We start from the raw sequence: 12,232 nt of genomic DNA, 5'->3' as shown, positions 1-12,232 counted from the left end.
TTTAAGTTAAAATCCTGACTCTGATGAACTGGTTTAAGTTAAAATCCTGACTCTGATGAACTGGTTTAAAGTTAAAATCCTGACTCTGATGAACTGGTTTAAAGTTAAAATCCTGACTCTGATGAACTGGTTTAAAGTTAAAATCCTGACTCTAGTTGTTGTTGTTGTTGTTGTTGTGAAGTTTCCTCAGGGTTAGCGCTCGCTGCTTCATGTCAGAGGGTGAGTTTGTTTTTCAGACCAGCACCACCCGGCTGCACGGCGTGGAGTGTGGAGTGTTGTGGTTTGCTGTGGTCCTGCACCCGGGGACATATTTTCAGTGGGGTGGGGGTTGAACCTACAGGTAGGACCGGTCGGGGCTGAAGAGCTGCGTGTGGTGTTTTCATACTGTAACACAACAGAACATTGGACAGACACAGGAGGTTTTTATTTCAGGTGGTGACGTCCTGCAGTGACTCAGTGTGAAGCTCTGAACCTTTAAAGGACACGAGGAGGAGGAGCAGCTGATGTACGAGCTTTAAACCAACTGTTACACTTGATGTTCAGAAACAAGATCTTAGTTCAAGTTTTTGTTGTGATTGTTGAGAGTTGAAAGTGAAGCTGCTGCTCTGAAAACAAGCTGAAGCTGTGCTTGTTGTTAAATCCTGCTGTGCTGATTTCAGGTGTTTGACTCCTTGTTTCCTCGGCTCCAAAACATGAAATCAGCTGTTTCAGGTTTTTCTCTGTAAACACTGACATTAGTTTGATTTTCCAGCTCAGATGTCAAAAATAACAGTTTTCTATTTTACACTGGATTCTATTCACTTCCTGTTTGTATCATATTGAAGATTTTATTCTTTTCTCAAAGTTGATTGAATGAAACGTTATTAACAGTTTATTAAGTTTATTAACATTGAGCCCATCAGCAGCCTGAAACAGCTGCAGATACAGAAAACAAACTAACCCGACACAGAGCAACAGCTCCACCTGCTGGACAGATGACGTCGTAACAACTAGTGATGGAGACGGTTCAAATGTTTCACCTGGTTCTTCGTTTTTCAACGTTTTAGTTTGAATTTAAACTGAAGTTCCTTCATTTACAGTTTGATTTTTCTTTACGTCCATTAAGTCGTGGATTCATGTGAAAACTTATAAATGTAGACAATCAGAATAATATCACTATCGTTTAACGTTCTGGAGCTTTTGATAATTTCACATGATCTTCATCAGCAGACGCCCAGTTGTCATTGAATTGATCAAAATTTCCCAATTTTCTAAAAATAATTGAATCACTTTTAGTTTTAAATTATTATTATAATTAAATTTTTAAAAACTCCACCTGCTGAGGAAGGCCATGTGATTCGATTGAAAGGTCCAGAATGGTTACTAAATGGAGGTCGACCTGTGAACTGCAAAATCATAAAGTCAGCAATATTTTCATCTCTGGTGTTTTAATCCTGGTTGTAGATGAAGAGATGTGATGTTTCGGTTGACTTCTTGTTGTTGTTGTCGTCATCGTCATGGTGACGTGTTTCCTGTTCACAGCGAGCTGCTTCAGGCTCTCGACCTGTGTGACAACGACCCCGTCGCCGTCGCCCGCTGCTTCGTCATGAAGGTGAGAAGCTTCTTCAGGATTTAACATAAAATGATTATATTAATTATTATATTATTATTATTATTATTAATCAGTAAAATAACCAGAGTTTACTTTAACTGAAGGTTTGTGCAGCTTGTTAAATAATAATGTCGATAAATTGATATAAAAGTGATCAATCATCCAGTTATTAGAAAACATCTCAGAAAGTTTTCTCCTGGCGTCAGAAACAGTCGAGATCTAATCTGTTGACATCGACTGAACTTTACTGACTTCCTGTTTGTGACGACTTGTTTCAGAGCGAGTACTTTGAGATCTACACACAGTACTGCACCAACTACCCAAAGTAAGTGCTGAACGTCTGCGGGATGTGCACACCTGTCTCTGCCTGTTCTCACCTGTGTTTCACCTGTTCACACCTGTTTCTTTTCCCGCCTGCTGCAGTTCAGTCGCAGCGCTGACGGACTGCATGAGGAATAAATCCCTGGCCAAGTTTTTCCGGGAGCGTCAGGCGTTGCTGAAGCGGTCGCTGCCTCTGGGTTCATACTTGCTCAAGCCTGTTCAGAGGATCCTCAAATACCACCTGCTGCTCCAGGTACGACACCGACACACCTGACGCCCCATCACACCTGTCATAAGCATTAGACTGATTAGTCAACATGGTCCAGCTGATGCATAAACAACCAATGAGATCAGGAGACGCCAATGAAAACAGTTCACAGCTGTATCATGGAGAAATGGGAAGAAATTGTTTGTTCACTTGCGGATCTTAACTTCTGTTTTCTTTTAATCCATGAAAGTAAGTTTCGACTCTTCTCCACAATATTTAATGGAACGAGAAGAAGTGATCCGAGTGTGATCATCTGACGAGATTCAATCAGACGTTTGTGTTTAGGAGATAGCGAAGCACTTTGACCCCGAGGAGGAGGGGTATGAGGTGGTGGAGGAGGCCATCTACACCATGACGGGCGTGGCCTGGTACATCAACGACATGAAGAGGAAACACGAACATGCCGTCAGACTGCAGGTAAGTTTAGATTTACATATAACACCTTTTTCTTGATTATTAAATGTTTGAATATTGATTTTCTCATATGACCTGTTTTTCAAAACAAAAATAATCTTTAATTTTGGCAGGAAATTATTAGAATTTCTGAATTTGTGGTTGATAAATACAGAATATTTTCTCTTACCGATCAAGTCGATCTTTATTTAAAGTTCTGTTTATTATGTGTTGCTTGTCTGAACTGTATAAATATTTGATCAGTTATTGGAAGGATATTGTGTCAGCTGTTTGAGATAACTAGCATCTTGTTTGATTGGTATTTCAGGTCTGTAGCCTTGAATGTGTTGTTGATTGAAAGGTACAAATGAGTCAATTAAAGGGGGCTCTTACTCTTTAATTCACTCAGAAAACCCATTAACCCATTAGGGTGCTGAACACCTGTGACAGAAGAACCTGAATAAACCTCCTCAGGGTTTAGAGACTTCATGAAATCCACCTTCATGTTTACAGTGTGTTTTAACTGGCGATCACTCTGGTTCAGTGACGACATGAAACAGCTGATTTCCAAGTTCTGCACTGAAGGTTTTAATTACAGAGTTGACGTATGATTTGCTCTGATATTTTGGTTTTCTGTGTTTCCTGCAGGAGGTTCAGTCTCTGCTGCTGAACTGGAAAGGTCCGGACCTCACCACGTACGGAGAACTGGTTCTGGAGGGAACCTTCAAACTTCATCGAGCCAAAAACGAGAGAACGCTCTTCCTGTTCGATCGCATGCTGCTCATCACCAAACGCCGCGGAGAACACTACGTCTACAAGACGCACATCTCTGTGAGAAACAACAAACTGTCACTGACGTCTGAAGCTCAGAGTCGTAGAAGTGATGTTGGTTTGACTTTCCCTCTGTTTTCAGTGCTCCACTCTGATGCTGATCGAAAGCGCCAAAGACTCCCTGAGCTTCAGCGTCACTCATTATAAACATCCCAAACAGCCTCACACCGTCCAGGTGAGACCTCCGACACCTGCGCAGGTGTTCAGTCACAGATTAACTCTTCAGGAGGGAAAGCAGCATCACTGTATAACACTGTATATAACGACTCCTGGATCTATCAAGGTAGAAAACCTAAACTGATGAAAGATGAAAAACCTTTGTTCTTGTAGTTCAACTATAAACTGGATTCAACTCTATAATCGTCATTTTCTTTAATACATTTTTCTAATTAACTGGTTTATATCTTTTTTATCTGTGGGAGACAGTTCAGTATATTTACATTTATTTAATGTTTTATATGTATTTGGGTTTATAAACTCCAGTTCTCTGGAAACAGATGAAACAGATTCAATCCTCTGTTCTCTTTGGTTTCAGGCGAAGACGGTGGAGGAGAAGAAGCTGTGGGCTCATCACATCAAACGCATCATTCTGGAAAACCACCACGCCATCATCCCACAGAAGGTCAGGAACCAGTAACACCAGTAACACCGGTAGATCACCAGTCTGACCAGTGACACCTGTTCATCAGATGTCTGATGTTTGTTGTCCTGTTTGTTTCAGGCTAAAGAGGCCATCTTAGAAATGGACTCCATCTGTGAGTAAATGTTCAGCACCTGGTCTTTGAATGTGACATCAGCAACTGATGATGATGATGATGATGATGTTTTCACCTGTAGATCCTCCCAGGTATCGTTACAGTCCCGAGCGTCTGAAGAAAGCTCTGTCCTCTCAGTCTGAAGAGTTTCAGCGAGACGGTCGTCAGGGACGACGACAGTCTGGTAAACAAACAAACAGATGAATCACATCATCAGCTGCTTCTTTCTGTCACTTTATTCTGTTTATAGCTCTAATGAAATTCTTCTTTCTTCTCCAGAGCCGACCAAACAAATCCTGAAGAGCAGCAAAGGTAAAGTCAGAAACTGGACGTTTTTTATTACAGTTACTGTGAATCTTCCGCCTCATCAACTTTCCAAAACTCATCAGTTTTAGATCTGTTTGATTCCTTTAGTCTCTGAGAGTCAGAGATCCATCAGAGTTTAGAACAGATCTGAGTCGCTGCTCAATGTCTCAAACATCCAGTGTCAGTCTGACTTCCATGTTGGAGTGTCCTTGAACGTAGCACAGTGTACAGTGGATCGTTGTGTTGCATAAAACTCAAATGAACAAACATCAGCCCAGAAAATTTGCATTGTATGTTGAGCAGGTGTTTTATTTCAGGTGAGATTTGACCTGTTGCTCTCAGCTGACGTCAGGTTCACGGACTCTTTACAAACATCACTTACCTGCTGCATCACATCTATAACTGTGGTGCGTTTACTGACCTGAGGAATGAAACGGTCACTGACATCCTGAATGTGTCGGTGACTGTAAATCATCCCCAAACATTATGAGAGGTCAAAGTGTCGATTTATTATTAATTCATGTTTCTCACTGATTAATATTAACTGAATGTTTTTACTGTCTGTGTTCAACCATCGTGTCTGCTCTTCTTCTTCTGCTGCTGATTCTCCTGTCGAACTCACAGCCATCTTAAAGGTAAGAAACAAACTGTCACTGTGGTTTAACGTATATATATAATATAAAATAATATGCAAGAAAAATCATCACCAAATAAAACATTGTTGTTTCATAAGTAATCAGCTAAATCACAATATTATAAATGATCAATAAGCATCATTTTCCAGCAGCATGTCAGCTGCTCTGCCCTCTAGTGGTCGATAAGGAACTTCACACTTTATTACAAACCAAGGCAAAAGTTTCAAAGGGACCAGGGCAGATAAAACACAACTTTATATTCTGAATATACAGATTACATATATACAATTATCTTATATAAAATAATGAAGGTTACCTAAGGTCATTGAATTAAAAAAGCATCCACACCATCAGGTGATGAAGGACCAGTCTCAGGTGGTTTTGTAACCCTAACAACATAAAGCAGGTGATGTAGGGTGACTCCTCCCTCAGAGGAGCAGCTGAGTCCTGCTGTTGGACCAGCTCCTCATTAGTCCTAGAGAACACACACTTTACAGGAACATCAGGAGGTATGTGACGTCCCGCAGCACTCAGACAGTGAGGGTGTGTTACCGGGGGAGAGGCGCTCTCTGCAGCCCGCCGTCAGCTGCAGCACTCTGGGATCCGACCGGCCCGCAGAGGAGGAGGGGGAGGAGCTCGGCAGCAGGAAGGACTCCCTAGAACGGCTGATGTGCAGCGAGGAAGAGGAGGAGGCGGAGAGGTTGTCTCCACAGCGGTCTCATCAGACAGAGGACAGTGATCCGGACGAGATCCTGCTGGAGGACGACCAGGTAGACGACTTTGCCAGCTCCGTGCTGGCAGCCATCTCCTGCTGGCACTACAGGGTCCAGGCCTTTCTGTCCAGCTCGGTGACGGTGAGGCTTTCTGCTGCCGGCCTGGTCTTCTTCTTCATCACCTGCGTCCTCAGCTTGGCCCTCCACCCTCCCACACCAGCTCCGTAACTCTCTAAAGTCCCGGATAACAGCGCTCCCCGCTCCGCTCAATGATAACTTACCACCCCTGCTCCGGAGCTCTCAGCTATCTGCTGCATGAGCTTCATGTGTGGAACTAACACCAGCTGAGCTGCATGTTTGGGGTCAGCGGGTTAAACTACAGCAGGGTGACGGACAGCAGCAGTTAAAGAACAGCTAGACTTCAGGGTCTTGATGAACACTCCTGTTCTCCAGACTCAGATGATCCAGATGTTTCAGACGGATCAGTTTCAACAGTCCAGGATGTTTATCTGAAGAAGAGATCAGGTGTTGTAAAAGAGGACGTTCACCTGCACGACTGCTGCTGTAATAACACTGCACTATTAGGATTGACTGTTTTCATCTTTTAATGGAGTTGCTTCCAATCTTTATGCTAAGCTACGCTAAACCTGTCCTGTACCGTCCTGAAACTGATCCATCTGAAACGTTTGACTTTGGAGAAGAAGAACTGATACCGTGTTTTCAGAGCTACTTTTCTCCTCCTCATGTAGGTTCTGTTTTTTTTTAAGCTTCTCTGGACGTCTGACCTTTAACCTTTAATCCAGCTCGACTGCTGTGGTGCTGAAACCAGCCTGAGCTGAGCGTCTCCAGGTCGTGTTGAACCAGACGTTTGCTGCTGCCTCTCAGTGTTTTGTTGCTTCGATTATTTGCATGTTTGGTTTCAGAGACTGACCCATTATTTAGCTTGTGTGATGATAACGAAACCCACAGGATTTATCACTTGCCTGTTGTTTATGATCAGAGGTGGTTAATGTCGTTCACTGTGTCTGTAATAAAGAGTCAGTTCACTCAGGAGAAAGACAGAAAGATTTTCCTGATGTTCCCTGTGAAAATAACATGAAGAACGTTTTATTAGCTGAGGTTTGGAGATTTCTGTCTCTGACGTTTCCTCTGACTTCAAACAGGACTTTTTGTGGTTCGGGTGAACTGACCCTTTAAAAAAAGATAATTACTAATGATGATATAAGAATGTTTTCTTCTTTATCTGCTGATGTTAAACTTTAATTTGACATGTTCTGTTGAAGGAGGCAGAGGGAGGCAGCTTCTCCTCAAACAGCTCTAACAAAGAAGATGGACGACTTCCTGAAGAAGGTGGAACTGAGCCGACATCTGAGCAGGTAAATGACAGCGGAAGACTCGCAGGTTTGAGACCTTTCACATGTTTTAATCAGATCCAGCAGTCCTTATCCTGATTTCCCTTCACGAACCTCCTGCTCTGTTCTGTTCCTCTTTAGTGATGTGGAGCTTGTTCTCAGTTCTTAAAACTCAGTAGGTTCTCTATGTACTCTTGTTCGAACATGTTGCCATGCTTGTTTGGATCCAGTATCAAGAGTGGTTCAGAACTCAGGATCAGGTTCTTCCATAACTGTCCGGGTCAAAGCTATACTTCAGCGTTAATGTTCCACATAGTTCATTGAAAACCAAAGAAAGTCGCACATCAAACCAAACTGAAGCCTCTTTGAAACTGATGTTTAAATGGTTCAAAGAATTTCTTCAGTTCTAATTATTATTTGGATTTTCTTCTTTTGTAGCCCGCTGCAGACGAGCTGCTGCAGGAGAAGAACTCGGAGTCTGAACCAACAGTAAACTCTGAACCAGAACCCTCCTCTGATCCAGACCCTCCTTTGACCTCAGTGTCTCCTCAAAGGTCAGAAGAACTGAAATGTGAAGAACATCCAGAGCCCACAGAGGAACCATTGTCCGCCACACCTGACTCAGATTCAAAAACCTTGAGTAGTGGGGAGTCATCTGAGGATGAGGAGGATGACAAGGAGGTGGCAGAAAAGCAGGGTGAAGTCATCAGCATCCTTCCCTCCTCCGTCCTGGACAAAGCCAGCGCCATTGCTCAGCACTTCACCAACAGCATCAAACGAGGCAGCCTGGCGCAGGACGACACTCGCTCCCTCGGATGTGCTTCACCGCGGTTACCCAGCAGAACCGGCAGCAGCCTCAGCCTCAGCACCGAACCCACCAATCAACCTTTAGGACTTAACAGCATCTGTCCAGATCCTGCAGAGACCTGCAGCGGAACAGATTTGACTCTGCCATCTCCTCGGGACGACAGCCTCTTTGACACTGACAGAGGTATTCGACGGAGGCGGGATTCCACCCTGTCCAAGCAGGACCAGCTGCTCATCGGCAAAATCAAGAGTTACTACGAGAACGCCGAGAGCCAGGACGCAACCTTCAGCCTCCAGCGCAGAGAGAGCCTGACATACATCCCGACCGGGCTGGTCAGGAGCTCCGTCAGCCGGTTCAACAGCATCCCAAATGATAAAACTGTCCAGACTAATCCCTCCACCTCGACCGCCTCCTCCAGTCTTGACCCTTTCTCAGTGGAGTCACACTTGGCTTTACCTGGAGATACCCGTGATCACATGGTATCTAGTGACTCTTTGGACTCTTTGAAGTCTGATCAGAGAAGCACGGATCCAGAAGATTCAGGAGAAAGCCTCAGGTCCAGATCTCAGAGCTTGCAGGATAATCCATATGAGGATGAAGACTTCAGACCTTCATCTGAAATGATTAAAATCTGGCAGGCAATGGAGCAAGAGATCACCAGATCTCAAAGTGAAGACCGAGGGCGTGAAAAATCCAGAGAAGCTCCAAGAAACTCCAGAGCGACCACCATCTGCCTTTCCAGCTCGACAAACACTCCAAACAAAAGCTGCGACAGAGAGAGTGGAGCATCTGACCTCAGCACCATCACAGAGGAGTCCACAAGCCCTTCGCCCCTCAAGCCAAAAGCCTCCAGGGTGAGTCGGACAGGAAGTCTGAAGGACACCCTGAAGGTGTTCGGGGAAGAGGCCGTCATCCTCAGGGCTGCGGTTCCTCGGGTCACCCAGCTGAAGGTGGAGGCAGAGGGGGAAAGGCCCAGCGAGGGTTTAAACCAGGTGGACGACGTAGACAAAACGAAGAGCAAAGTCCTCCATCTGGCTCGTCAGTACAGCCAGAGAATCAAAACGACCAAACCAGTGGTCCGACAGCGAAGTCAGGGCATCCTGATCAGCAAGAAGAGCTTACCCTGTGTGGTGGAGGAAAGTTCAGGTACTGTGATGTCCTGTTTACCTTCAGACCTAATGCGAAGCAGAGTTCTCTGAGTCTGGACACATTTAAATACCTGAAAATGATCAGCATCAAGTTTATTTAAACACATTTTATTTATATTTGGGGATTTTGACATTTAACACTAAAACATGATGTTGGAATTTAAGGTAACTGTAACAAAATCAGGGAGTTTATATTAAAGTTACAATATCTCCCCTTTTTTAGATTTGCTCCCTCCTCAAGATAAAATAGAAGCGAGTTCTGATCATACCTTACAACTTAATTATTTCAGTCAGGACTTATTTTTTTTTTGTCAGTTTTGTAAATCATTTCTGTCAGCTGTGATAACTTTGTGTTTACTAATTAAGTCTGACGGTCAAAAAACAGCTGCAGTGATCAAACAGGTTGGTATGAAAATAAAGTATAGAGAAGATGTACTTATACTTTATATTTATGCTGGGTTATATTTTTTGCAGGTAATCCAAACCTGGCGCTGGTTTCTCATAAGAAGGCGTTCACTCTGCCGCTGAACCCCATCCTCCCCTGCAGCTCAGGGGCAGTTTTCCCGAGTCGGGCTCGTTCCCGCAGTCCGCTTAGCCCTCCTCCTCCCATCGAGGGTTTCAACTGGCCTGACGTCCAAGAACTCCGCTCCAAATACTCCGACCACAGCCGCTTCCAGAAGAGTCCTGTCGGCCGGAGTCGCTCCACCCCGGAGCAGATGTTTGATGGAGGTGTGAGGAGACACTCCAGCTGCTCCTCCAGCCACCTCCTCACCGACAGAGGTTCTGACGAGGGTCCTTCGTACAAGCCTCGCAGCAGTCGGGATGCCAGCCGAGAGGAACGCAGCAAACGGCTTCACCGAGCCAATTCTCTGGACCCTCGGCTGAGTGGAGAACAAATGACTGAACTGCAGAAGCTCCAGGACCAGGTCTCTAATAGCAACTACGACGGTTACTTCATTGCAGCCGAGGCAGCGCTACCCAACGACCCCGAACACAAGATCTTTGTCGTAGAGAAACTTCCAGAGCCTGAGTCAGAACCTGCAGAAACAGCCAAAGAATCCAAAGAAGAAGAAGAAGAAGATGACGACGACAGCTATGTTCAGATCCGCTCACCGACCAGCAGGGAGAAGATCCACATCATGGCCGTCATCGACCGCTGCCGGGCCTATCAAGACTCTGACGAATACAAACAGAGGGAGGAAGCGAAAACTAAAATTGAACTAGCTAGGCCTCAAGAGCTCGACAATACGGCAGCATCCCCTGCCGATCAGGACGATGGGTCTCAGAAAACGAGCTCAAACTCTGGACAGAAGACAGAAGCTGGTCAACAGAGCATCGTGAAAAACCTGAGAGAAAAGTTCCAGAGTCTGAGCTGAAGAAACAGAGCGATTAGAGTTTTTAATAAAACTATAAGGCGTCGTATCAAACCTCTGAATTAATGAACCCAAAGATTTATACACAAAATACAAAATCCAGGTGGTTAAACTGGTCATGAGCTAAAAAGTTATTTCCTGTGATTATCAAAGAATTATTTGTACTTACTTATATATACATATACATATTACTGTGATTTCAAGACAACAAACATTTAGAAGACAAAACATCTTGTTCTTATTGGCTTGTTATGTAAAAATCCAAAACCAACTTTCTTGAGATTACAAGATCCTTTCCCAGTGTCCTCTCTGGCATTTTGTAGATAAACATCTAGAAATATGTAAATATCTTTATACAGTCCTTAAGTATGAATTATCTACAGTCAGAATATTTGTTAAAAGCACCTTTTTGTACCGGATGTTACGTGTTGCACAGTTACAGGGAGTTTCAGTCATCTTCTCTTTGCAGCTGTAAAAGCTTCATGCTGTATGTTACAGTCACAGCAGAGACTTTAATGCTGCACTGTATAAATTAAAGCTCATTTGTGTAGATTCCTGCTGCTAGAGAACCAACCACTGAATTATACCACTGCAAAGTCACTTTGTTCAGTCACTTCCAGAAATTTAGTGGTTGCACAACTTCTGCTTTTATTTTGATGTTAAAGGAAAAGTCCAACATTTCGATAAACCCTCTGTTTCCTCCAGAGTCCGGTTATTCAGATACCTGTCAGTGTCGTCTGTGTCCAGGTTACAGGTAGATCCAGGAGATGATTAGCCTAGCTTAGCACAAACCAAATCCTTCCACCAGCTCCAAGGCTGTTTGATTTACATGATGCTTGTATTAAACAGTTGTAGAAATAGAAATGTAAAACAGTTTTAGCACCATTCACTGTCCTGATGCTACAGTCAACTAAACAGCTGACACATGGATGAGGTGAAGTTCCCCAGATGTTGGACTGTTCCTTTAAGCCGTTTCACTTACGAAAACTGTGTCTTCAGTCTGAAAGTCGCCTGAAGACGTTAATGATAACAGTGTCCAGCTTTTACACTGTTCAGATAAATGTGGAGGACCCAACCTGCTTTACTAGGACAACAATAAATAAGTGGGCAAGTTACAATTAATAAATTCATTTTAAAGAGAGTAAAATAACTGAATGAATTTATCCGCAGAATTATTTTATTATTAGTAACAAAAGTTTCCTTAATGAACATGGTTTTATATTTTTCTTCAACATGCAATTAAAGCAACAACCTAAACAATTTAATCCACAGTAAACACATTATGATGAATTCATTATACATTAATGGCTGTAGCTCTGTGTTTGTGCCTTTCAGTTTGTCTAATTATTTTAAATTTATTTGGACAATTTATGGACTTTGTTAATTTATTGATTTCCTAATAACCAGGTTCTGTTCTCCATACACACTAATAATACGAGTGACTTTTAACAAGCTTAGTGAGTCGATTCATTTTAGCCCTTTGCTCAATGGCACACTGGCAGATTCAAGACTTGAACTTGTGACGTTTCTGTAACCACTCATCCTCCCAGTCAAACACTGTTAACAGTCAGGCTCCTCCCTGTCCTGTATCTCCTATTTATGTGATCTGATGTAAATAGAGACAAACACACTGTCTTTCTATAACTGTAGTGATATGTGTGTATGTGTGTACAGCCATGTTTATATGAGCTCAGAAGACGTCTGTTCTGTCCCACATTAAAACAAGACAGGACCAACA

The 12,232-nt window shown here is 43.4% G+C and overlaps 1 protein-coding gene across 4 annotated transcripts in view; it reads left to right on the top strand.

Moving 5' to 3' along the window:
* The window catches only part of LOC111656900 (pleckstrin homology domain-containing family G member 3), a 22,553-nt gene extending 10,321 nt beyond the window's left edge, over nt 1-12,232 (top strand). For all 4 annotated transcript variants that reach the window (XM_087174695.1, XM_087174694.1, XM_087174692.1 and 1 more), the window contains 14 exons: nt 1,522-1,591; nt 1,870-1,916; nt 2,015-2,165; nt 2,466-2,597; nt 3,222-3,404; nt 3,487-3,579; nt 3,940-4,026; nt 4,126-4,159; nt 4,242-4,343; nt 4,439-4,471; nt 5,090-5,100; nt 7,097-7,189; nt 7,604-9,119; nt 9,596-12,232. In XM_087174695.1, the coding sequence (XP_087030821.1) occupies nt 1,522-1,591; nt 1,870-1,916; nt 2,015-2,165; nt 2,466-2,597; nt 3,222-3,404; nt 3,487-3,579; nt 3,940-4,026; nt 4,126-4,159; nt 4,242-4,343; nt 4,439-4,471; nt 5,090-5,100; nt 7,097-7,189; nt 7,604-9,119; nt 9,596-10,497 (3,454 nt within the window). In that variant the 3' untranslated portion in view covers nt 10,498-12,232. The remainder of the gene's footprint in view (nt 1-1,521; nt 1,592-1,869; nt 1,917-2,014; nt 2,166-2,465; nt 2,598-3,221; nt 3,405-3,486; nt 3,580-3,939; nt 4,027-4,125; nt 4,160-4,241; nt 4,344-4,438; nt 4,472-5,089; nt 5,101-7,096; nt 7,190-7,603; nt 9,120-9,595) is intronic.

Source organism: Seriola lalandi, unplaced genomic scaffold, assembly GCF_002814215.2.
Source record: "Seriola lalandi dorsalis isolate HSWRI2012SDOR001 ecotype SW California unplaced genomic scaffold, Sedor1 jcf7180002054373, whole genome shotgun sequence".
Taxonomy (NCBI): domain Eukaryota; kingdom Metazoa; phylum Chordata; class Actinopteri; order Carangiformes; family Carangidae; genus Seriola; species Seriola lalandi.
This window is presented reverse-complemented; position numbering and strand designations above follow the sequence as displayed.